The sequence below is a fragment of the Pavona decussata genome, unplaced genomic scaffold, assembly GCF_977016875.1.
Source record: "Pavona decussata unplaced genomic scaffold, jaPavDecu1.1 SCAFFOLD_1, whole genome shotgun sequence".
Classification (NCBI taxonomy): domain Eukaryota; kingdom Metazoa; phylum Cnidaria; class Anthozoa; order Scleractinia; family Agariciidae; genus Pavona; species Pavona decussata.
Genome location: NW_028145425.1, coordinates 1,192,501 through 1,219,514, shown reverse-complemented (window position 1 = coordinate 1,219,514; position 27,014 = coordinate 1,192,501). Strand labels below are relative to the sequence as shown.

The window sequence follows — 27,014 nt, the reverse complement described above, 5'->3', positions numbered from 1 at the left end:
TGTTATTTTCCCTCCCTATTTTCAGACAATATGTCATTTTCACTAACAACCCATTTTTTAACCTGGGCCTTAATTCGATACCCATTCCCAATTTCTAAATGCTGGTTTTGCAATGGTGAATAAAGTACCCCAAGACCCATCTAAACAGACGCCTTCAAATCGATGGTGTGGTATGCGGACCAGCTAACGTTTGTTCAAGGCGAACTTCAATGTGGGCGTATCGACTGTGGTAACGACAAAGAAACGATAACGCTGTTTGTTCACTTTATTCACTGTTAGTATGCAACTTCTTTCTGCCAGGATTCAAGAATGTTTCTTTATTTGATTTCCTTCGCCTACGACACTGTTTCCTTACGTGTAGTTTGACAACATCACAACGTCTTTCTGTTAATGCAATTCTGTTTATAACCTGTGATCAGGACTGGTTTCCTTATTAGCTTGTGCGGAATAGGCAAAGTCTCGTCTTCGAAAACAAAATGTAACCTAGGATACGCTGGCCCCATTCGTGGTAGTTATTTGGGCCTATCACGCAACATCTTTCTTCTCCACCAAGCAGAGCACATGAACTGCTTGACAATCCAAAAGAACATTTGCTGTCCATCTGATTGGCCGCGTATAATCTTTCCAAATAACGACCAGAAATGATGTTTTTCTCTCCCCACCCCTCCTCCAAAAAAGAAAAGCCTAAACTCAGGTTATTTCTTCTTTCAGTATTTTCGAAACTTTGAGCACACGAACTTCAGATCCTGGCATCAGCTGTCTTGTGATAATTTACAAGTGTCTTTTGGTCAAACGGTTTGGATTTGCGCGTGACTCCAGCATGTCACACAAGCTAGCAGTGTCACGTAGAAAACAAAGATGGGTCACGCCATTTCTCCTTGCGTCCTGATGTCGTCGATTTTGAGGATCATCTTGACCAGCTGAGTGGCAAGACTTATCTGCTGCTTCTTGCCAATCAGTGTTTCTATCACGTGTTGTTCTTTCATGTCTGAAGGAGAAGAAGAATATACCTTATTTTTATTTCCAATTTTTTTAGCCAGAATACGATCATGATAAAAAATTTCTTATTACAAATAAGAATATTATTGTAGCTTTATGACTTTTGGTTTTTCTTTTCAAAAAAAAAAACAAGAAAAGAAAAACAAGATTTTGTGCTTGAAAATAGCTCTGTTGTGCTTGAAAATAGTTTTTTTTATCGAAATGAATTGTACATAGGCTTTAATAGTTCTTTTTTTCTGCTTTTAACTTGTAAATAGCAATTTGCTTGGAATATATTGATAAAGATTATTATTATTAAATAATAATGATAATAATAATAATAATAATAATAATAATAATAATAATAATAATTTAACCTCTTTCTTCCTTAAAGTGTATAACACAAGTTTTTTCTTTTGCTTAATGAAAACTCCTAATATTGTCCTTGTGAGAAAAAATTTTGCACGCAGCATTTTTCCTTGGATTTTTATAGCCCATTAAAGTTTCAAATTTTCGTGGTTCTTTGGTTCACCGCAGCGTAAGGAGAAGCATGGGTCTTAGTTTTACTGTGACGTCATGGAAGGAGCCTAAATTTTTCACACAAGTAATCAGGGGGCCGTTTCTCGAAAGTCCTGGTAACTTACCGGGCCCGACAAGTATATTTTTAAATGTTTTTTACTGTCATTCAGCACTTAAACACATAAATGGGTCACATTTTTCACATGCAAGGAAAACTTGCAGTTAACGTACCATTAATTCCTGTGTCCATACAATCTACACCCAGTCTAGGATTGCCTTCGGCAACTTGTCTGGATTTAATATCAGCCACGGTTTGAATTGGATTGAGTCCTGAATTCTCAGCTAGAGCAAGTGGTATAGCTTCCAAGGCATCACTGAATGCTCTCATAGCATATTGCTCTAATGTGGATACCTATACAAAAGAAATCAAAATCAAAATCAAATCAAATCACAATCCAAAATGTAGCTGTTTAGTAAAGGAATAAAGGTTTTTCCAAGCCTGAGAAGTGCAATGTTTTATCTCAAAACCAATCACAAATTCAAGAAAATACAAGTAAAGGATGGTCCTCCTTTATCTGTTGCGCCTACATTCTACGCATTTTGGACTGCTGCCTTATGTTTTTGCGCAGTTTAGGGCTATGCAAGAAAAGGCGATCCTAGCAGGGGTTGTTGGATAGGGGTAACCATGCATTTTTCAGAGATAATTAAGCTTCAGTTTGGAGAAAAAAGCCATACATTGCTATGTAGCGTAGAGCTTTTCCAAAATTCTTTTATGGACTCCAACAACCCTTGTTAATATCTGCTTTTCCTGCATAAAATGCCTTTCTGCTAGGAGGCTGAGTCCTCAGCTAAGTTCTTCTCAGGATTTTTTCCTGGACAGGAATAAATCATAACGATCAGATGTTCTCAAGCATCTGTAACATGAAGATGAATCAACTTGTGTATTAAGCAAGACACTGTACACACGAATTTCAGTCTCTCTGGGATTTGGTAAGTGAACTGGACATGTGACACAACTGTTTGGTTTTATCAACAGAGGTAATTAAATTTGCACCATGTAGAGATTCAAAGAGTTGACATTTCTAGCGTTAGCCCTTAGTCAGAGCAAAGGACTAACCCTCAGGGCCCGGTTGTTCGAAAGCCGATTAACGCTAATCCGCGATTAAAAGTTATCCGAGGTTTTCATGTCACTTGTTAAAAATGTTTTTAAGCTAAAAAAGACTAAGTCAAAACTGAGGGACAAAAATCTCTTGGAAGAAATCTTTAATATTGGTTAGCAATTAAAATCGAATCAAAGCTCACGCTAATCTAGGATTAGGGTAATCAGGCTTTAACCAACTGGGCCCAGAAGGCCAGCACTCAAACCTCTTTGTGGTGACCAAATTTCCTTATCAACCCTGTTAATAAAACCAAACCCACTCCCCACTGATACAGTACCAGTTTCTTTAGAGACTACCCCCCCCCCCCCCTGGCTCCCACTCCCCCTTATCCATTGGAGATATTGGAGAGGAGACAGTCTATTCTTTGGAGGCTGAATAAGGAGGGTTTTAGTTCTCCATAATTATTGTCTTGAAAACTTTCTTACCTTGTCAGCCTCTCTAGTGACTGCTAAAGAGCAGGCCAGTTCTGCAGCCCCTCCACCATAAACCACACGATTATCACGAACAAGATTCCTTACCACACACAGTGCATCATGCAGGCTCCTCTTTGCCTCTGCTATAATCTGGTAAAAACAAAAAAAACAGCAACAAATGAGGATACTTGATTAGTTTATCATGCAGTCAGACAAAAACCACTTGTTCTAAACCGTCTTACCATTTAAATGCACAAGGGTGGGGCTATTCAAAGGGCACACTATCCTCTCAACCACTATGACAAAGAACGAGACAATTTGTATTTTCTAGCTGCCCTAGCCCATTCCTTCACTCCAAATCAACTGTCCACCCAGCCCTACAATGTAGCTTTTCAAAAAACATATTTCTAGTTAGTTTATTATGCAGCCAGAAGAAAACCACTTGTTTTAAGTTGTCTTACCATTTTATTTCCTCCTCTAATAAAGATCGTTACCGCCCGTGAATTGAGGCATTCTTCAATAACCAGCATCCTGTCCTTGGTGGTACCGAAACTGAGCTCCTTCACCAGACCAGCTTTACCAAGCTTCTCAGCTGTAAGCTCTGAAAACCTGGGCACGATTCTTCCACCAGTGGCAATGGCAATAAGCTAGACAAGGAGATAACATTGCAAGTTACAGTGACTAAGAGTCTACCCCCAAATGCCATTGGTGAGCATGAAATGGAATACACTGACTATATCCATGCAAGTAGCGAATCCTATAAACTCCCGAGGCTGACTGTGTACATGTATCTAAATTTAGTGCACTTTCTGCTTTTTGTTCTTGATCTTGATCAGAAGGGGGTTATCAGATGATGACCATTGTCTTATTTGGTAACAGTTGCCCCTTTTTTTTGACAAGAAAAAGAAAAAGAGAAAGAAAGTCACACTTTGGCTGGTTAGGTTACTTCTTGTAATCCAATCACAGTTTATTATAAATATCTACTAAACTAGTAAGCTTCCATTTATTTGACTGCAATCACGCTGTGGCCATAACTGGCTGTTGTGTCTTATACACAGTGCATACGTTTTGGAAATTAATCGGAGGGTTACAACATAAACAAACCCCTCTCCAGCTTGGTGGTACATGTATATCAGAGGATAATGCTCTCGGCTTGAGACTGTCCTCAACTGTCCTTGAAGCAAACTGTTCATTTTTCAGACAATCTTTCAGTCTTGGGCATTACCAATATCGCCTCGACTAGCTTTGTGGCTATTTGCGGGACAAGCCCTTTATATAATCTGAATCTGTAAATAAATTGTTGTTGTTGTTGTTGTATAGCAGTGCCCGAAGAGGTTTATTAATAAATTCATACCTCAATCTCTGGTCCTCCCACCCATCTGACAGCAGGCAATTCATTTTGCAGCAAAAGATGATTGGCCTCGTCATCAAATCCCCACTGACAGATAGCCAGATTAGCACCTGTGTCCTTGACTTGTTTCACCATCTGTTCGAACTTCTCCTTCTCGTACTCACGAAGCTTTTGGTAATCTTCCACTGATGTGACATCCAGCTTATGTTTAGTTTTGGGCTTGGGTGGCTCAAATGGACAGGTTAGGATGGCCAACTTGGCATCTTTTATCACCTGTACATGACAGCAAAAAGATTAAGGTTGCGTTTGATAGACTGTATTCCGGAATAAGGCTAAGGGTAATAGCAGTTTACACCTGTACATTTCTTTTTCTAAGTAAATAGGCCTTATCACAGTTTTCGACGCCATTTTGATGAGTAGGCAAACAGGCTTGAAACAACAGTGTTTGTGTGGAAATCTTATGTCAAATAATTTTCATAAAACATTGCTTCTGAAAATTTCACGAATTGGAAACTTTTGGCACCAGGAAAAGTATTTTAAGAAAAAAATTGGAGGGATCTAGCTGTGCCAGAAAGCGTCCAGTCGGGTTTTGAAAACTGTCACAAAATCCTGCCTTTGTACATCACTGGTCTGAAAATTTATGTTTTCGCTTATTAAAATATTCCTGGTGTATAGAAAATGTTGTGTACTGTGTGATGATGTACCTTTGGCATTTGAGGATGACTCATATCTTTATCCACAACAACTCCTTTCACTAACATGGTGTCATCCAACTTGCCACCTTCCTTGCCTTCCATCTTGATAAGTTCAAAGTCCACATCTTTTCTCTCCAGATCAGCTACAGACAGCACAGCTTCCACTGCAATCTCAGCCAGCTTCCTGTGGCAACGGCTGACACTGGCACAAAAATCAAGGGCCAGGTCAGAGAAATAATATAATACACACACAGGGGCAGCAATTAATGACAACAGAGATATTTAGAGTCATGTTTATGGTAAACAAAAAGGTGAGAAATGTAAAATTTTCTTGAAAAAATGAGTTACTGTACTACACAGAAGAGAATAGTGCAACCTGGCCTTTGACGGTTTCTCAGTTGCAAGTTTAGTATTATTTTTCTTACATCTTTGAGCCCAGTGTGGTCATGGCAGTTCGGATCAGAGATTCAGGGTTGTTTCTGTCAACAGGGAAGCTGTCGCATATCTTGTCCAGCTCTTCATTGGCAATCCTGGCCGCCAGCTCATATCCATCAGCTATCCTTATGGGATGGATTCCCCAGTCTAATAGTTGTTCAGCTTGTTCAAGGAGAGATCCTGCAAGCACTGCAATTGGACATGAGCCAGAACAAATCAGAACCACAGCAACAACAAGCAATTATTGCAGACAGCAGCAGGGTTTAGCCCTTTAACCCCTTATATCAAAGAACAAATTCTCCTATCTTTCCCCCATACTTTTCTTATAAAAGTACTCGGGAGAAGTTATTAAAATATCAAGAAAATTCACCTTGGGTGATCATATCCTTAATTCTCATGACCTCAGGGGTTGAATAAGCATTGATACTGATCACTGTTAGAGCTGAAAGGGTTAATTTATAAATTGGCTTCTGAGTGCCCTGAGTTGGCCCCTTTGGTTACTCCAATTAAAAATTACCAGATTCCATAGCCGAAAGTTCTCAACAAAATACACACACCTGCTGGAGCCCCAAGGGATGTCACATCTTATTGAGAGCACTGATCAATTAAACCTTTTCATTAAAAGTTTTCTTACCAACAACCCCAGTTGTCCCATCACCAATTTCATCATCCTGTGATTTTGACAAGTCTACCATCAGCTTGGCTATCTGATGCTCAACTTGCATCATATCCAAGATGGTGGCACCATCGTTTGTGACTGTTACATCACCATCTGGACTCACCATCATTTTGTCCATACCTAGGAATATTAACATAATAAACAAACATGAATATGTTGACAATAAGGTAACAGTTCAACTTCTTCTTACAGGCAATGCTCTACCTCTGCTAAAGGCTGTTTTACATGATACAATTCGTTGGCCAACAGTATCAGAGTAAAATCATACATGTAATTCGACACCAAATTTTGATTTTTCTTTGACATCACTGTTGCTTTGAGAGTATCAGCCCAACTTGAAAAAAAAAATCTGATATTGTGTGGTTCCAGAAAATATCCATACCTCCACCACGGAGGGAATTGGAAATTCCAGAGGGGTGGGGGGGGGGGGGGGGTCAATGGCCCAGGAAATTCCAGAGGGGAGGAGGGGTGAATGGTTGGATAAGTTTCCAGAGGGTCAACTTCACGTTCATGTCAGACAAAGTTGTTCAAAATTGTAACTTACCAACTTAGTGACTTCGTAGATCTTTCTTGAAGACGTAACTTTGTTTAACTGTCTTAAAGAAACCCTTGTTACATTAAAAACATGTTTCCTTTCTCCGAAAAGCCTTTGTAAGCGAAGTAGTCCAAGTGAGACAAGAAATCTTTGTCTGCGTTGCGTGACTCAGTTATTATAAAACTGTTGTTTGTGAAACTTTCTTGCGTAGAAAAATATTGTTCACTGGCTACAATTGAATTTGTACCAATGTTTAAAAGGGAAACTTTTGTATGGCTATAAAGTGAAAGCCCCAATTTTACATAAAACATTGAAATATTTGTTTGTTATTTTTGTATAAAGTTACGGGCAAAGGTCAATTTCCGGGGTCAATTGATCAGTTTGTCAAAACTGACTCGTGTTAAAACTTATTTTGTCCAACGTATTTCAACTCAAAGTCCAAAACTATTAACTTAATTTCTATGCCAAAATTCAGCAAAATAGAGCCAATTCAACATTCTTTTAATGCGTTATTGATCTCATACAAAATTTGCATAAGAACGTGAACATGCTAATTTCGTTTTGCAGCTCCATTTCGTCTGCGGTTTCAAGTTACAATCTGAAAGGTCAATTTGTCTCCCTGCCCTGCTAATGCTTACTTTGTCCAAGCTATTCCGATTCAATAGGAAAACTATTGACTGAAATAACTAGACTGAATGATTACCATGAGAAATATTGATTGAGTAGAACTAAAGCGATAATCCTTTTGATCTCCTACAAATTTGCATAGGAACGTAAACATGATATATGCAAATTAAATGAAAACACATTTTTGCATTGCCGGACTTATTCCAACAATTTAGATTTAAAATCTTCAGCAAAGCTAATGGTAAAGTTTGATGTCAATGACTACAGGTAAATATAAAACAAAACAATTATTTCAGTATCAAGAGCTTTTTGGTAAACTCTACCGGTGAAATTGAACAGCACACGCGCTCTTCGATAACGCATATTTTCTCCTCGTGTAGGCAGTTCTTGATATTTCTGAAATGTTCACATCAAACTGATTTTTGAGGCGTTCTTTTGAAATAAAACTTTTCCAGAGGGGGGTGGGGGTGTATTCTGTATTTGAGGAATTTCCGAAGGGGTGGGGGGGTTAAAAAAATACCTCGAAAATGGAAAATCCTGGGGGGTGGGGGGGTCCTATGTGAAATTCCCTCCGTGGTGGGGGTATGGATATTTTCTGGAACTACACATTCTAGAACAGATTTTCTGAACTGGACCGGATTTTATTTCATGAATCGGCCGTATTCAAGTGCCAAAATACACATCATTTGTGTCTCCAATTCTGTTGGGCTGACTAATCGTAGTGTGATAAACCGGCCTTAACACAGACATTTGCTTTTTACGGAACAGGGCCCAGTGAAATTCATCAGCAAAAACATTGGGCTATGATGTTCACTCCCATTATAGTGGACACTCCCATTATAATGGACATATTTTTTAGTCCCTTGCCACTTCATTGGATTGAGGTTCCACTGTACTTCTGTACAATGCACAGAGTCTGCTAGAGCGCGAAAATCATTTGTAAACTCTAGTTACTGATCGATTACACTACGTTCGTAACAGGCACCATGTACAGTAAGTCTTATGTCCAGTTCAAATGCATTTGTATTATTGGTACTAGCTGTTACACTTGCAATCATATTTTAAGCTTAATATTCAAGTACACTTTAGTCTTGAGTAGGAAATATAACGTCTAAAACTGAAAGGAAATTGAGCTAAGCTGAGCAGTGCCATCGATCGATCTCAAATTTTGACAAGCTGTTCCCAACTCGTGCAAACTAACCTTTCGGGCCAAGAGAAGTCCTTAGAATATTCGCAACAGCTTTAGCCGCTAAAATATGGGACTAAGGGAAAACAAAAACAAAAAAAAAAAAAAAAATCAATAAGACCGAGAACAAGAGCAAAATCTGCAGAAAATCTGAGTACGTTTGGAGAGTTTTACCTTTTGTGCATCCAACCCTGTCAACCTCTTTTGCTTGTCTTGTTCTTTGAGGATTATAAACGGTCTACCGTACTCATCGAAGGTAATACCCTGTGGACGGGCTTGCAGAGGCATAGCAGTCATCTTTGCCGATGTATGTAAGGGAGGATATGTCACTGTTTTGCCGATTACTTCGGATTTTGTGGATGTATCGATGGAAAATATCAGAACACTCCTTCAGCCGGTAGAACCCAGACCTTCGTGGTGTCAGCTACTCACGGACAATTCTGCAAACGTGGACTGGGCGACTGGGCTCAATTGCCACTGTCCGTCGGCCCATTGCCTGATTTCATGCCGTGGGGGTCTTGGTACGAGTCTGTGTATTATGGGTTATGGGACTCAACACCCACATAGCCGGAAAGAGCACATCGAACTTTACAACATCCTCAAGTTTGGTGTCAATCATGGCAGGAGGGCTCTTTGATTGATTGCGTGAAGGAGGGGAAATAAGGAGGACTCAGAAGTCCTATAAAGACAGCAGATACGTCCAGTGTAGCGTAGTACCATGTTTTTTTTTGGGGGGGGAGGGGTGGGGGCGGAGTAGATATTTTAAACTCATTCTTCTTGCAGGGTGCTTTAGGACCCAAAAATGAGCAACTATACATTTCAAAGAGTAGAAACTGTGACGTCATAAATCCTCGGTGGTATAATAAGAAAGTTAATTTGAACTTTGTTCGTCGTCACTAAGTCTGAAAGTGGTGACTGCATTCACATGGAAATTATTTCCAACAAGCGGATCCAGCCTAGGCGAACCATCTTCCCCCCCCCCCCCCCCCCCATTAATGTGGAAGCGAGGGTGAAGGTGTGAGAATCGAGTGAGAAAAACAATCACACATACAAAAGAAATAAAACAAATGAACAGGAAAAAAAGTGGTAAATCTTTATTCCAACTCAGTACAAAATGGTTTTCATTTCATATAAAGAATGTTTATACTACGCTGGTTCTAATGAACTGTTTGCGGAAGACAACCCGAGAAAATTTTGTGCGATACCCCTCAATTGATGAAGATCGAAAGGCACTAGACTAGACTGCACAGAAAACGAAACGCTTTTACGAGGTTTACGGCGACAAACAAAACAACTGACAAAAGCATATATTCTCTTTTTTCAGTACTACGAGACCGGAAACAGGAGCCCTCTGATACTAAGCCTTGAAGTCAACCCTTTACCGAGTAGATTTATTTTTAGAGCGACTCTTAGGTGGCCATTATAGATAAGTTTAACTGTATATAGCTTTTCATCTGGAAGATATATATGCAGTTATGTTTTACAAACCCACGAACTGAAACTGAATTTTATTTCTATTCAACATTTATATTCCACGTCCTTACAAAAGTGTCGGGTACAATTATTGTATGATTTGGGTTTTTGCATTCGTTGCTATATAGCGGTCCCTTAATGCTGTTTTCCATCGGTTATGTATTTCTTCTCAGCTTCTTTGACCACCTCTTTGCTGGTTTCCTTTGCTGTCCTCTTTGCAAGAGCCCTAAAAAGAACAAGATTTCGAGTCAATAAAACGAGTTCCTGTCGTCAAATCCTTGCACAAATGTGACTTGTCGGAAAAATTGCAAGTGCAAGCGCAAAGGGCAAGCCAGTCGGAATTATTTAATGTCAATAACACGGGGAGTGCTTGCGCAATCTCCCAAGCTAGAGGCTCGTGATGGTCCAGATGGAATTGAAATTTGGAAATGTTGGTTTTTGAGGAGAGGGAAAAACCGGAATACCTGGAGAAAAACCTCTCGGAGCAAGGACGAGAACCAACAACAAACTCAACCCACATATGGCGCCGAGTCCGGGAATAGAACCCAGGCCACATTGGTGGGAGGCGAGTGCTCTTACCACACTGCCATCCCTGTTCCCGACTGTCGTCGTATTGTTTCGCCCTACTTTCTACGTTCTCACCGAATTCCCCACTCAGAAACTGCGAGAAGACTGGCACGAGTAAGGGATTCTGGGATTGTTTGGGTAGACGGATGGACATCGTACCGAAGAATGCTGAAGTGCACTATTTGGCATTTCCCCGGGGTATCGTAGCTATTGTTAAAAAGTTTTCAACTAAAAGACTCTTAAAATAAGTATTTCCTACACAAGTGGCTGCCGAGAAATGCACTTATTCATCACCGCAATTTCTATCCATATCCGTCTACCCATATAATTCCATAATTCCTGACTCGTACCAATCCCCTCGTTTCTGGAGAAGGGAATCTTATGCGTTCTAAAATAATTTCAACTCGTGACGACTGTCGTCAACTCTCGGCGACTTTCGTCAACTGTCGTCGACTCTCGTCAATTCCCGTTAACTCTCGCCCTCGTTTCGCCTCGTTTGGCTCCGACTCAGTTTAGGATAAACAAAGGTTGTATCAGTCCATCCAATGCAGTTCGTATGGAAAACGCGAGCTCGACCAATTCGACATCACATAAACGAATACAAAACGGATTTCTCAAAAATTAGAAATCAACCAAGGAGGTTCTCTTAAGTGAGGCTCACTTAAAAACCACGAACCAGATTCATGAAGGCTCACGAGAGAATCCTAAGCCTTGTTTCTAAACAATGAGGATTTGTGATCACACAATACTTAGGGCACATCTTTTCGTAAAATAGCTCCATAAATGAGGCCCTTGGCCTTGTCCTTATTAATGTTCCTTTAGAAAAGGACTCACTTGATTCCTAAATTGTCCACATTCCACATCGTCTGAAAGGAAAACACAACACTTCATTACAAAAAACAAACAGAACGAAGTGATACGGCATTGTGTGCAACACTCGCGAAACATTGCACGTAAGAAGTTGCCGCGTGTTTTCATCCCAAATGTAAATGAAACCAAGGATGGGTCGGTACGTATCGATACAAAATACTCAATATCAACGATACTAGGTTTCCCTGAAAAATATCGACACCTACATGTACAAGACATATCGGATGCTTCGATACCTTTCGATACTGCTCACGTGACCAATGTATATTTCAAGGTGTGTTAGACAAAACTCGCTTCTTTCCACTGGAGCACTTTTATTTTTATCTCTCTCTCTCTCTTTTTTTTTTTTGTTTTTTTATTTTTGTTTTTTGTTTTTCCAAGGAAGAGAAAGAAACCTTACAATTATTTTGTTTTTGGAAACCAGGAGCCATAATCAGGGATGGCTTCTACTAAAACTGAACGCAAGTCATAGCAATTTTCCCTAGGAAGAAAAGAAAAGAAAAGAAAAGTTCATAGGTTTACCTGTAGAGCAAACCCGGCAGCGCCCATGGCATTGTTTGTGGCCTCGCTGGCTTGTGAACCATACCTGACAATCAGAAAAATAAAGAGTGATGATCACATTATCTACAAGGCACAGCTGGCCAAATACATGCATGGAGAATCGACCTGGAGTAATTTGCAAATTTACGTTTTGAAATGTAACAGAAAGTTTTTGGACGATAAAATATTCGAACGCAAAATTGTTGTGATTTAACTATCGCCAAGCGGGGGAAAAGAACTGCCGTCACTTGTGTGCGAATTTAAGCTTGATGGAGCGGTTTTCTACTGAGTGTCAAAAGTAATTGGCTTTTGTTTCGGTTTTGTTTTACCACGCTCTGTGATTGGTTAGCAAAATTCGCGCCACTTTTTCAACCAATGAGAAGCAAAACCAAAACCAACCGTGCGTGTGACTGGCTCGCACGCGTTTTCCCGCGCTTGTCGCCGGTTACATGTATTTGCTTCGAGTTCTGATTGGTTCGTTGCACAGTTTACGTCTGTTGTTCTGGCTGGAGTAATTATTTTGGTTTTAGTTTTGAAAACCGCTCTAAAACTGAAGGCAAGTCACAGCAAGCTATCCTATGTACAAGCAAAAGTCCTCGCCTAAAGGTTCTCCAGTTAAAGCGATAACAAGTGACTGGGGTTGTATAACAGCGAAACACATTTTGATGTTATGCAATCAGGCCTACTTACTTGTGATCTACGGTCTGTACAGTAGCATACTGAAGATTCTTGTACAAGATTTTCCATGAATTTTCAAGGCCATGATACACAGTAGCTGCACCTGCGTTTAACAAAAACAAAAGAACAGAATACGTTTTTCGCATTTTGCGAGAAGAACGCGGAGACAAGCATTACCGAGAGACCAATCTCCGCCACTCTATTGCAGCTCACAAGAAACTTCACCCCGCAATGATTTTATCTCTACCCAGGAGTATAAACGGGGACCGGTAAAAAAATAGGGAGCTTAAGCAACGACGACGGCGACGGCGACGGCAACGACAACGCCGCAAAACAATAGGTTTAATGAGCAAAAACAATCGCTTTGCACGTGCGTTTTACATTTTGGTACATTTCTTTGCCGTCCTCTGCAAAACAACAACGTGAAATGACCACATTTAAGGTTTTGTGGAGAACGTGAACGCACGACGGTGAATTTTTCATGTTCTTTCTTAACTTGTACGCTACTCCTACCAATTTGGTTCCTGGATAGTTCGCCATTTTTTTAAAAAGTTAAGCGAGTTGAAATAATCGCGAAGTAGCACAAATGAAATAAAGGTATATTTTCAGGTGACGTTTTCGTTGCCGTCGTCGTTGCTTTAGCTCCCTAATATTCGGGGTAACGCTACGATGGACTAGTATCCTGTCCGGTGTGGGTGGGGGGGGGGGGGGGGTGCAGAGTTTGTTCCAGAGCTACAGTATTGCAAAATTACCGCAAATAAGCAATATTTTGGTGCAATAAGATGTTCCCCAGCACGTAAATCGTAGCCCATTTCATCGGGGAACTCTGTCTTACTATTTCGAACATAGACATTTTTTAAATCACTTCGCACTTTTTTCTTTTACTATAGACCTGAAAAAGTCACTATAAATCCAAGCCAGCATAGAAGCAACCAACAAAAGTTCAACTGTTACACCAATAATGTATGGAAAGACATTCCTCTGTTACTAAAATCACAAAATCTCCAAAGAGGGACCATTAAACCCGATAAACTTTACTTTGGAAGGATAATAATGCTTTTAGTCGCTATACGTTCCTGAGGAATGGAAGCCAGACCTATATTGTAAGACAGGAATCAAAGAATGATCCATCCTCACATGAAAGGATAGCTTGCGTACAGACGTGGCTCTGCTATGTTCGCAAAAAATCCACATTTAGACTGCCTACAAGCGAAACTACTGTAATCCACAATGTACAGCTATTTTCAATTTTACATGGATGGCGACTATCTTTCCGCGTGCCATCTTTCGACTTGCGACCAGGCCTCAGGCTTAAATGTAAAGGTGAACTCGACTTTGGGCAATGAAGATGGGTTTATTTTTTATCTTTAGACTGACGTAGGGAATATCAAGAAGTTAATCCGAGCGTGATAAGTCGACGGTTTTAACATTTAACGTCTTGCGAACAAAACGGCCGAATTCCACTGGAAGTTAGTAACAGAACAGAGCCGATCGAAAGCGGTCAAATAGTTTCCTGACAGTCGTGCAACGTTAACAGGTTAACACGTTTATCTGCCCTTGTAGGTCAGTAGTTGTTGTTAATTTGTCGGCGGAGAGAAGCGACAGCCGGGAACACGTCTGTGTTCGCAGGCTAGGGTCAGGTTAGGTTCGATTTATCGGGAGTCCTTTGACACAAACATCAGCCCACACGTAAATTAATTACATCTGTTGAATTGTGGATTGAAGATAGGTTAGAAAAACGATAGGAAAACACCTCTCTTATCTAATCAAAGCTAGGTTGTGGCCGGTGTATTTTGACTCAAACATCAGCTTACACGGAAATTAGTAGGCACGTGAGAACTCACGTGCTCAGACCAACGCTCCAACGATCAACGTAGGACATGATGTTTGTGTCAAAGGACACTGGCCACTGGCCAAGCCTTGCTTAGTTTTAATTGCCTGTTCTTGCCTGGCCCTAAGTTTTTAATCAGTCTTGTTTTTTCTGTTGTTACGATTTTTATTCTAACTTTACCGAATCTGCTGATATTATTCAATTTCTCTTCTAAACTTTACAAGTAGAATCTGTTGAATTGTGGATTGGAAATTGGTTTAAAAAAACAATAGCAAATAACCCCTCCGTTGTCTCGCACTTATTTAAAAACATCTAAAACACTTATTCAAACATCATGCCTATTACCCATTTCCTGTCAGCTAGGCTTGACAGTCTGAGTTATTTTGCAAGCTTTTTAACCACTAGCCTGCGATCGCTAACGAAGAGAAGCGACAGCCGAAAATACGTTTGCGTTCGCAGGCGATTTAACCACAGGCCCCAGTTGCTCGAAGCATGGTTAGCGCTAACCCGGGTTAAATACCATGACAACGTATAGGTTTTAATACCTCTTAACCAATGGTTAGCGCTAAACATGCTTCGAGCAACTCAACCCAGGTTTATAAAATATTTGAGATAGTACGCGCGCTCTCATTGGTCGATAGGTGTGTTTTGATGAGAGTATGTAAACACGGTTGTGACGTCACGCTTTCTGTCTTCCGGAACAATTTGAAAACATTTCAAAGCTTCCGCAAGACTCGCAAACTAATTTCAACTACAACTCCGGACAAAATTTCCCAAATTTTTGTCGGGGTTTGCCTATCTCCACCCCCTGAGCCCGAGGAAAAAAGCAAACGACAAAAGAAACCGTCGCTTTGCCTGCCTCGATGATCGTTATCGTTAGCTAGGCGACCTCGTCGAGGGAGCTCAAGCGAAGACGACAAAATATGCAACAAAATACGCAGTATTAAAACGTTTTTCCAAGTAATTTTTGCATAGAGTACCACAATAAAATCATCTAAAAGACATTCTTTATTCAAAAAATGTACACCAAAACGAACACAAAACTATATGCTACAGACTATAAATGTTTCAAATATCAAGCTTTGTACGGCCGGTTGCCGTGTTTTGGCTGTCAAATTTGTATAATAAAATGTATTTTCTCTGAGATGTACTCAGCGTAAAATCTACTGTTACGATTACTATTACCAGCAACAACTTCACCAATCTGGATCCGGTGCTTGTGCTATGATTCCTAACCAGCAAAACTTCACAAGGCACGATGAGCAATTCAACTTCTCAACCATTCATTTTCAGCTTAAATAAACATTTCATCTTGAAGTACTTTCCTAACAGTATCGTATATTTCGAACATTTCTTCTAGTTTTCACCGAACGGTCGGTATTTTTCTATAAGATTTACGAGCATTCAAAGCTGAAAGCGCCGTCGTCTACACGGGGCTCGCTGACTTTCATAACGCAAATTTTGATTGGTTCATGTGTTGTAAGATGCGCGTTTTCATTGGCTAGTATCAAACATGATTGTCCAGAGCGTGTACTGAGAACATCTATTTCAATCCAGAAATAATAATTAACGCAGTTAGAACTTTTTCCTTCATTTGTCGAATTATTTTTTAGAAATATTTTATAAAAGCAATAGACGACTTTTTTCCCGTGTTTACATAGCCTCATCTAAACACTCGGGGAGTTGGGAGAATTCTCGAAAGTTACGCAAACCATAACTGTCTCGAATTCTCCCAACCCCCCTCGTGTTTAGATGAGGCTACATTCTATGTAAACACGGAAAAAGTACTAACTGCGTTAATTATTATTTCAGTTGCGCGATATCAGTAGCAGTTCATCACCAGAATTCCGGTCTAAAAATTATCCTCGATCGAAGAGTGTTACTCAGCTTGAAGAGATGCTTCCCTTGAGTGATTTGACGAGCCTGGTGGTTGCATTTACTCTTGCAATGGTTAGCTTCCGTATGATGTGTTATGGCATGGAGAAAATCAAAAACTGGGCTGTTATTGTGATGGGTTGGAAACCAGTTCGGCCGAGATTGGAACTTAATCCCGCACAGCGAGTCACTGAACAACCAAGAAATAGAAACGCGAGAAGGAACAGAACACTGAAACGACCCGTAGAAAACGAAGAACCCCTGGATATAAGGTAAAAAGTCTTTTTCTAGTTATGATTAGTTGTACCCTAGCAAATTAACAAAAAAAGTTAATTTTTTTTCTTGTGTAGTTTCTTATGGCTAATCGTAATTGTAATGAGAGCTTCTAAGATCGTACGGTTTGCTAAAACTGGCTCGAAAACGCTTTTTTTTTTTTTTTTGGCAAATACTTTTGATCCAAAAAAATCACAGGCAACACAAATAAACAAATAAAAAGATAAATTAAAGCAAAATTAGGTGATGCAGGCAGTGCCATAGTCGTTTACTATACTTAAGACGCAAATAAAATTTTAAGGACAAAAGTGAAAATCGTTTATTCGCATTTGCGCCATGAGGATCCCAAGTGTGTCCGTGGACGTTGGACCCCGATATCAACAACAACAATAGCAACATCCGATAGAAACATCCGGCTTGTTGACATAAAAATGCGAATAAACGAGTAGCTCAATCAACTGAATGAAGAAGATTTATTTATAATCAAACTAAATAAATGGAACTACGAACAATTTTTGACTCGGCATTGCATTTTAGTTTTAATTCTATAGAATTACAAAGTAAAATCGAAAACTCACTGAAGAATTCCTCCGGGAGTCAAATATGATCACAAGTAGCTACAAGTTTGTACAGGTTTATAGCTATGTTTGAAACTTTACTAATTTTTTAAAGATTTAATGTGAAAATTCAACCAAGATGCTGCAAATGGCAAAGAAACATCATTTTAAATTTCGATTTAAAATACATGAGCCTGTGAATACAAAATTCTCTCAAACGCCCCTAAAGACCGGTAGCTGCCACGTCACGGCTGGCTGCGAAGCCCTGTATGACTGACATCAACTTTTCTTTAAACCGACAGGCCAAAGGCGGAGCATGTTTCTGGCGGAAAATGTTTGGCAGCAAGCATGGAAGCAGCACCTTGAACCTTGAACCTTGTCAAAACTCATTTTATGGATTAAACTGTTAGAACACACTTTGTTTCCTTGTTCAAGTGGTAGAAGTAAAATTATACCAAATTACATTTTAGTAACATGATTGTATCATGAGTCATTAAAATCGATTATAGTGGACTCAATCCAGCTGCCAATATTTTTCTTTGAGTTGTTTATGTGTGGCCAGTACAACTGAATTTGCGTCCTAATAAATCGGCCTTGGCGCTGCAATTAACCAAGAATGACATTTGTGCCGCTCTCTGCTGAAATATGGCTACTTTAAGAACAATGCAAACTATTTGGTTCACGTACCAATCGATACATAACGGTCTCATGGTTGCCTTGGAGACTTCATGCTTGACTCGTCTAGTTGTAGTAAAATTCCCCTCGATTCATGGTTTATATAAACGAAATGATCGACCTAGATTAAAAACAAATAACTGCATGGTCTTAGAAATGTTAGCTTCTTCAGCAATATGGAAAAATATTAAGTCAATTACTGACTGTTTTTCCTCATTGTGACTACAATGCTAGTAGCATGGGACTGAGCAATGAGAAATTTCAGGCTTGGATATAAAAATATATAGTCAGTCTGTGACCAACAAAAATAGACCGAAGAAAGAGTAACACTCGCCTCGAGTGAACTTTCCATTTACAAGTAAAAACTGAAAATTGGTCTCGACTGCATAGGCGGAAAATGCGAAATCTGACTGACTCCTTGATTTTTTTCCTCGTTGGCACTCATTACTGGCCTAGACGGTATTGGTATGTTCGGGCTAAAAGCCTGCAAATAAGCGAGTTGAAACACCTGATCGGCAGCTGAAAGAAACGAATGACATTGATGTGACAAGCATACGGGTTCCCGTTTACTGGGCCACTATTGTGAACTTATTCAGTCAAGCTCCTATCAAGTTAAAAATTGCCACAGACTTCATTCAAGTTTCTAGACAATTTCCGTTTGGACGAATTGTTTTTTCGTTGATAGGTTTTATGATAAGAGAGACGCCTATTTTGAATGCTTCTCGTAACATTTCAGAGCAGTGACTACCAAACACTTTCGACATTTTGCTTACTCAAGTGTGGCTGGACTTTATTTTATGGAGTTCGTTGTTAACATAACACAGAATACTAAATTATTTGGTAGTCAAGTTCTGTGAAAATGTTTTAACGAGTGGACGTGTTTGCATCACAGAATTCTTTATTGTCTTAAAGTGCCCACAACCAAAGTTTTCTTACTTTCTCAACTGAATTTACGAATCTTTCAAAGAGGTTTCTCGAAAAAAAAATGCGATTTGCCTAAAAGTCGACTTTAAAATGAAATTAGAAAACGTTCTTGAAAAATTTGAGTTTGAAAATCGTTTTCTCGCTGAAACACTTGGTAGGCGCTCAATCATTATCAGGCCTTTTTTCCTTTTTTTTTTTTTTGACGAAATGTTATATTTGTAAAGTAGAGATTGAAAATTCTCTTCAGTCGTGTAATATGAATATATGAATAAATTCTTACATACCGCACATATCACCAAGTCTCATGGCGGTTTACAATTCTATGGGGTGAGATCGGACGTCAGCATATTAGATCTCACCCACCCACCCACCCAACCCAAGCATGAGTGTGAAAGATAGAAGGCCAGACCACAACACCGGGAACTACGTCCGCTACTCTTGCGAACGGTGTGTGGGTTCTTTAACGTCCCACAAAGTAATCATGAACAGGGTTTGTGAGACGGGACCTACGATTTATTGTCCTTATCCGAGAAGACTAGAAAGTCTAACCATTTGCAGATGTCATTACAAAGGCAGCACTTTCTCCTCAGTTATTTACAGACCCTGAGTGATGGTCCGGCCGGGGTTTGAGCTTACCGGTCGGCGGTAATGAATCTCTTATTGCATGCTCAAGTACCGGGAGAATATTGGCCCTCGCCTTTTTCCTACGGACGTACTGTCAAGACCTCGGGCCTATATTCTTCCAGTACGGTCCTAGCGCTTGGTCAATAAGATACAGTGGAACCTCGATATTATGATATGGCAAGGGGACAGCAAAATCATATCGTTAAATCGGGATATCGTTGTAAACGAACTGCCAATTTATAAAAAAAACTTTTGCCGGGACTGAATGTCGATCGTTCAATCGGGAATATCGTTAGATCGACGATCGTAAAATCGGGTTCCACTGTATACATATTCCCCAGTTTTAGGTGGGGCATATTCAGTCACGTGACGGGTTTAGACCAATCGCGTGCGAACGAAAATATTTGATGGATTATCATGGTCTCTGCTATGAACGTAACACTGAAAATGGCTATAAAACCACTGAAAGAAAAATGAACAATTTATGCGTCGATCTCTGCTCTAGGGTCTGTCGGATTATGCTCGTAAAATAGAGTATTATGCTTTCGGGCGTCACCCGTGAAAGCAGGGTATTATGCTTAAAAATTATGCTCGGCTGGAGGTATAATGCTCAAATTATGCCGGACTAAAATGACACTTCCACCCCACCCCCCATAGGACCGTACCTATTATTAAACATTCCTAGTCTTTCTGAATTATCTGATTCTGCCATGATGCAAATCCACGAACACTGTATAACCTTGGAAGCCTGGCATAAAGAGGTAACCAGGCCTTCCATTATACCAAAATGCACTGGGTACGAGTCTAAGGTATCCAGTTCCTAAAATATTCCCGTTGTTATCAACTTTGTACATTCTAGCTGGAGCTACTGGCAAAATTTGCATACACTTTTCACAGTTTTCTGAAACATTAGCATTATGCTGCAAAATACATTAGTATTAGGCAAACATTATGCCTGATGCTCCAGATATAGTATTATGCTCAAAATTATGCTGGCATAATCCGACAGACCCTACTCTGCTCGAACACAGCGGCAAAATGAGTGCGCATGCTCCGGGGATTTGTGATTCAATCGTGAATCGATTACGAATGCTCCACTTCAATCGCCAAATTCACACCTGTTACCAAAATATTTTTTTTGTTGAATAAGATATGTGATGGAGCAAGTTCGAAGGAACCTTTCCTGAAAGCGGCAACCTTAGCTATTTTGATTTGGGCTTATCTACGCGAAATGAGAACAAGCAATTGAAATTTTAAAAAAGCCGCCATTTTGCCGAGTAAGATTGCTCACGCGTGACGAGCATGCGCACTCATTTGACCGCTGTGTGCTCTGCTCGTACCTCTCGCTCCGCTGACCGCAACTTTGACTATTTCGTCCATTGTTGATGAACCGTCCACGTCGTCCTTTTTCTTCATAGATTCAGGCAAGGCCTTAAAAAAAAATAGGTCACAGCAAAACTTTTTATTTAATTTTTTATTTGATTTTATTAGCTTGGCCTGTTACATGATACGGAAAAATAAAGGAATAAGTGTAATAAAGGAATATTAAGTAATAATAAATGATAGATTAGGCAGGGATAACACAACAGCGGTAAGTCAATTACAGTGGTCAAAGAGTTGAAAAATATTAAAAAAAAAAAACAGATGAGGTAAACATATGGCGATTAAAAACAACAACTAAGATGGACAGACACATTACGTGAAACGTTTCATGACGGACAGACAGTTTTCCAGGATCGTGGGTCCTCTGGGTCGTAGTTATATTTTAAGGCGTCTACATAATACTTGTATATAATGGATTTAACTGATCTGAAGGTTGCATGAAAGTTGGAGGTCATTTATTCCAGATTCTAATGGTTCTATTTAAAAAAAAGATCTCTGAAAAGTGACAGTATTACACTTCTTTGAAATAAAGTGAGTAACATTGCGGTTGCTGTTAGATCTGGTCGTGCGAGTGACTAAGACTTGAGGGAGAACAGAAGGACTAACTTTAACTATACCAGTTACAACTTTGAAAAGAAAATCATGTCTAAATACTCGTGCCAATAATAGATAAGTAATAAGTTAAGTTTCGTTATCCTATCCCAATATGTTTGGTCACTGACAAAAAATTGAAAATCCCGTTTTCGAAGCATTTTCAATCGTTTTATTATTATTATTATTATTATTATTATTATTATTATTATTATCATCATCATCATCATCATCATCATCATCATCATTATTATTATTATTATTATTATTATTATTATTATTATTCTTGTTCTTGTTCTTGTTCTTGTTCTTGTTCTTGTTATTGTTATTGTTATTATTATTATTATTATTGTTATTATTATTAATTATTATTATTATTATTATTATTATTGTTATTATTATTATTATGATTATGATTATGATTATGATTATGATTATTATTATTATTATCATTATTATTATTATTTCTAGTTTTCCGGTACAGCTCCCCTTCAAGGTTGAAGATTATCAACTGGGCGCGGTCAGCGGCAAGATTACACAGGGTCGGAAATCAGGCCCCTGAATGCTTGTGGGTTGCCTGTAGCTCTCAGTTATAAGTATGCTTCCTGGAATCCTAGGGTAGGATGACTGTGCGATTCAGTTTGAGACTTGATAGTCATGAATGACTGCGGCTAACTACATGCGAGGTTTCATTTAGAAAGGTTAACCCTTTAAGCCCTAACAGTGATCAGCATCAAATTTCTCCTTGTAATATAAATAACTTATTCAACCCCAGAGGTCATGAGAATTAAGGATATGTTCACCCACGGTGAATTTTCTTGATATTTTAACAACTTCTTTCCAGTACTTTCATAAGAAAGGATGGGGACGAGCTAGGAGAATTTGTTCTTTTATATTAGGGGTTAAAGGCTTAACGTTGGGACGGAAGAGTTAACTGTATAAATTAAGAAGACTGAAAGCAGGTGCGTGTGAACGTGAAATAAGAGCAAAACGGACCCTTCAATTAACGCAGTCGGAACCAAGCTTCAAGCCTACCAACCCAACAAGGCTTCAACTGAAGGTGACATCATTTTTCTTTGTCAGGGAGTATAACGTAGACAAGTGAAAATAAAGGATAAAACCGAACAACGTTTCGGAGTCGTCATGACGCCATTATCAAGTTCGAAGTTCTTCTTAACAAACACCGTAATGTCCCTAAAGACCTGACAAAAATGTTACTAATTAGAGAGTTAACACCATCTCTCAATGTCCAATCGGACTCAATTCAAGCTCAACTATATAAAACTGTTCAATTGAGGCCTTAAACTGCTGTTTAAAGGTAAAAACTAAAATCCAAGCTTTCGTCGATCAACGGCATCATCAGGGATCCCTGATGATGCCGTTGATCGGCGAAAGCTTGGATTTTAGTTTTAACTTTTAAACAGCAGTTTAAGGCCTCAATTGAACAGTTTTATTTATTTTTAGCCATGCTACTGAAGGACAACATGAACAGATTATTCAAGCTTAATTAACTATTTGCGTGACATTATATATTCAGACTTTATGTTAATTTTTTTTGGTGAACTATTTCTGACATTGACTTTATTTATTTCTATCACTTCGAACTTGATAATGGCGTCATGACGACCCCGAAATGTTGTTCGGTTTTATCGTTTATTTTCAGGGAGTATAAATTATGAAAATTAGCAGTGTCTCGCACCTACAAAACAGAATAAAAAACGGATGTAAGCGTCAAACATACCTTTCCTCCTTTCTCTACAATAACAGGTGCGAGTCTTCTTCCAAGTTCAACTGTCATGGCCGACACTGCCGCAACTACAGCTCCGCTAACTTGACAAGCCATACCTAACAAGACACAAAATGAATTTTTAAGGGGGAGCAGGGATGGCGCAGTGCTGAGAGCACTCGCCTCTCACCAATGTGGCCCGGGCTCGATCCCCGGACTCGGCGTTATATGTGGGTTGAGTTTGTTGTTGGTTCTCGTCCTTGTCCGAGAGGTTTTTCTCTGGGTACTACGGTTTTCCCCTCTCCTCAAAGACCAGACATTTCCAAATTCCAATTCGATCTGATAAGTGTCCCCATACTGTAAATTAAAGCGCATTTGATCATCTCGTCGTCGGTGGAATTATGCACTATACAAATTTACAAATTTATTTATTTATTATTCAAAATCAACATGCATATTCTCCACACCATTCTCGATACATTCCTTAGGCACTAGTTGAAAGAGTTAGTTTGAACATCACGATGTTGTATCGTTTTTACCATAAGTATTGATATCGTGATAGAGCGGTTTTCAATTGAGTGTCGAAAGTAATTTCGCGTTTTCTTTGATTTAGCATTACTACGCCCTGTGATTGGTTAACAAAACTCGCGCCACTTTCTCAACCAATGGGAATCCAAACCAAAACCAATCGTATTTTCGCCGCACGCGTTTTCCCGAGCTTGGCGCCAGTTACATGTAATTGCTTCGAATTCTGATTGGCTCATTGTGGTGTTTACATCTGTTGCGATTGGCCAGAGTAATTACTTTGGTTTTGGTTTTACGAAACTCGATTGAAAACCGTTCTTACCGAATCAAATATAAATTAAAAATTAAAATACCTGCAACAGTTTTGACTTGTCTGATATTTTCCTGCGTCTCTTCTTTAACTTCCACTGGCTTTTCGTTTGGTTTGAGATTGTCCCTGAGTTTCCCCGCGCCCTGCATGATGACAAAATAAATTCCCACTTATTGTGTGCTCCATCAGACGCTCTATCAGCCGTAGAGGTCTGTGTTTTTGGCGCCATGCGTCTCGCGTCTTTGTCACTGTTGTTACGCGACCTAGCTTAAGGATTCGGCTTGCCAGAAGTCTAAGAATGACTGCGCTGTATTTACAATAATGATAAAGAAAAACAAAGATGGTATACATTTTAAGTTCGGTGATCCTTTTGTATACCTTCCATAGAAAATGGTACCCCTTTCACATACTTACAGGTACAGTAGAAAAACTGCATCTGTTTGAGTCTGTTCAAGATATTTGAAAGGCCCTTTAAATACTTAAATGATAGTTTTCCCCGGCTACCCTTCACTATACTTCAACTCGTGATATCCCTACCCTTTTATATACCTCCAGCCTGAAATTCTGGCGGAGCGTTAAACAAATCCATTATAGGGAGTATCCCTGGAGTGAAATGTTGAATACTGGGGTGCTTACCATTTACGCAAACCACCCGAATGGAACTTTTCGGCATAAATACGAAATGATTTAGCTTGTCTTAACAGAAGATGGATGACATGCAAAATGTATGAACATCAGCTGTAAATCCCAAAAGGAGTAATAAAAATGCACCACTTTGACCAGAAGCCCATAATTTAAAGAAGTACTCCAAATGGAATGATGCGTACCATTTGATTTTCCATTACTGGAATTTTCGCGTTTTCCATGTAAATGGTAAGCACCCCTGCTTTCTAATCTAATCGAAACTAACTACATGCACTTGCAGTATTGACGCAATACACAAAATTTTTAATCGTCAGTGTCATAACTGTTATTACAGTTAACAGTTAACAGTCACCATCCATATAACGCGATTTAAAGACCAAATCAAACGATATCACTGAAAAAGGGGATTGAATGGGCGTCGAAATCTCTGACGAGCTTTCTTTTATTGTTGGTGTTGAAGAACTTTGACTGTCAAATCCTGATTTGAAAACGAGCAGATTTGTTGACAAAATTTAATGTACTGTATTACACCTACATGTAGAGGGCATTTCATTGCATACAGCAGAGGAAAACTAAGAGATGACAAATGTACCTTATGCATCAGATGGCTGCCGACTTCAGCTCCTTTGGTTAGGCCCCAGGCAATGAGTTCTGTGCCAATTTCAATGCCCTGGAGAGAAAGAAGTCATACAACGCATGAGGGGGTTAAGTAATACATGTAGGTCGCGTTCGATTGACTGTATTCCGGAATAAGAATATACGGAAAACCTGTTAGATTTCTCTGTTTAAACCCTAACAGTGATCAGCATCAAATTTCTCCTTGTAATATCAATGCTTATACAACCCCTGAGGTCATGAGAATTATTGATATGATCACCCAAGGTGAATTTTCTTGATATTTCAATAACTTCCCCCAGTACTTTTATAAGAAAAGTATGGGGTCAAGATAGGAGAATTTGTTCTTTGATATTAGGAGTTAAAGGGTTAAGTAGATTTTGGAAGACATTTTTACAAACTTTCACCGAAAATGGATAATTTAAGAGCCATTTTGTACTCCAGTAACTCCAAAAACCTCTAATGTGGGATTTCTTGTCATCATTGTACTGTATTCCTTTCAGGAAAAGGGTCATAATTTTCTCTATTTCTGTGCTTTGGTTTAAGTTTCACTTCAATCTCCTATGAACCTGTAATGCATCAGTCAATTCCAAGACTCCCCATTAAATGCCCAAGCCCCGGGGTGGACAATGTTGAAAGATGCCTGGCTAATGTCGGGGAGGAGGGGAGGGGTGGGGCAAGGGGGATGGTTACAGCATGATGCCATGAAATTAGAAATGGCAGTGTGCAGTAATTTAACAGCACAAAACGTGATGGTCACAATTAACTTTTGCATTCAAAGTGCCAAAAGGTCCTTAAACCACTTTTAACAAAATTAAACTATAGTGTTATGTACACTCAATAAATGGCATAATTTTTTTTAGACTTTATAACTGGCTCCAGGGTTAGAATTGCTTACTAATTCTCTGCCTTTAACAGTTTCATGCATCTGAAACAATTAATGATTAATCTGATTACATAACACACATTAATATATCAAAGAGCAACACTTCCTGGCATCTGTGACACATACCTTGGAAACCTTTCTTCCCCAGGATCCCTATTAAAATAAAAAGCGAAATTAACTTCATGCACAAACTACATGTACAATAAAATTAAACTAGTCACCGGACTTCTCCAAGCTGCAAATTTCTGAGAATTCCAGAAATTTGCAGCACTCCCCACTTTGTCTAGACCCTTGCTGTTTTTCCCATCCTCTTTTGCACCGATTAATCCCCCTAGAGATATGCACATCTCAACCCAGTAGTTCAAAACCTGAATAAGCTAATCCTCGATTAATGTGAAGTTTGATTCAAGTTAAATAGTTACTAATCAATAATCAATTAATTCCCCAAACGATTTTTGCGTTTCTTTTTTAACTTTCATTTTTCTAATACATTAAGTTTCAAATCAGCTCTTAAAAGCATGCGTCAGCAAGCGAGATGAAAACCTCGGTTAACTTTTAACTGTGGAGAGGCGTTCATCGGTTTTCAAAACTGGACCCTGAAGACTCACTGTTTTTAAAACCCTTTTTACATTCCATGCATCAGTGAAAAAAATAGACGAAGAAGAAAAATGAAAGAAAAAGCTAAAACAAAAATAAATAAATGAATAAAAAATAAACCTGACTATCGGCTGGTTCAACCTCAGTTCTCGGCCTCACTGCTACAGCTCTGGGAGCGCCAGTCTCATCTGTAAACTCTGTAGCACTAGCTTCTCCTGCAGATGCTCCTTCATCTCTCCTCTCATCTACATACGTCGGTGCTGGTACGTCA

The 27,014-nt window shown here is 39.3% G+C and overlaps 3 protein-coding genes across 3 annotated transcripts in view; 1 reads left to right on the top strand and 2 right to left on the bottom strand.

Moving 5' to 3' along the window:
• Positions 1 to 247: 247 nt before the first annotated feature.
• On the bottom strand, positions 248 to 8,998 carry LOC146490160 (T-complex protein 1 subunit epsilon-like). The gene is made up of 10 exons (XM_085090520.1): positions 8,753 to 8,998; positions 8,594 to 8,654; positions 6,186 to 6,350; positions 5,542 to 5,740; positions 5,126 to 5,318; positions 4,425 to 4,694; positions 3,532 to 3,717; positions 3,083 to 3,220; positions 1,729 to 1,909; positions 248 to 988 (listed from the first exon to the last, which is right to left on the bottom strand). Exons 1-10 carry the CDS (start codon positions 8,873 to 8,875, stop codon positions 864 to 866), a joined length of 1,641 nt encoding a protein of 546 aa, XP_084946646.1. The 5' UTR covers positions 8,876 to 8,998; the 3' UTR covers positions 248 to 863.
• Positions 8,999 to 9,646: 648 nt separating this feature from the next.
• LOC146490157 (spartin-like) overlaps positions 9,647 to 27,014 on the bottom strand; it is a 29,214-nt gene continuing 11,846 nt past the window's right edge. The window contains exons 6-15 of the mRNA XM_085089587.1: positions 26,864 to 27,014; positions 26,273 to 26,299; positions 25,238 to 25,315; positions 24,044 to 24,143; positions 23,181 to 23,284; positions 20,806 to 20,896; positions 12,719 to 12,809; positions 12,011 to 12,074; positions 11,453 to 11,484; positions 9,647 to 10,277 (exon numbers count right to left, since the gene is read on the bottom strand). The exon at positions 26,864 to 27,014 is cut by the window's right edge and continues 295 nt beyond it. Of these exons, the coding sequence (XP_084945713.1) occupies positions 10,187 to 10,277; positions 11,453 to 11,484; positions 12,011 to 12,074; positions 12,719 to 12,809; positions 20,806 to 20,896; positions 23,181 to 23,284; positions 24,044 to 24,143; positions 25,238 to 25,315; positions 26,273 to 26,299; positions 26,864 to 27,014 (829 nt within the window). The 3' untranslated portion in view covers positions 9,647 to 10,186. The remainder of the gene's footprint in view (positions 10,278 to 11,452; positions 11,485 to 12,010; positions 12,075 to 12,718; positions 12,810 to 20,805; positions 20,897 to 23,180; positions 23,285 to 24,043; positions 24,144 to 25,237; positions 25,316 to 26,272; positions 26,300 to 26,863) is intronic.
• LOC146490159 (uncharacterized) lies at positions 16,358 to 20,486 on the top strand. Its single transcript, XM_085106394.1, has 2 exons — positions 16,358 to 16,684; positions 17,545 to 20,486. The coding sequence occupies exons 1-2, from the start codon at positions 16,434 to 16,436 to the stop codon at positions 17,606 to 17,608; spliced, it is 315 nt and encodes a 104-aa protein (XP_084962520.1). The 5' UTR covers positions 16,358 to 16,433; the 3' UTR covers positions 17,609 to 20,486.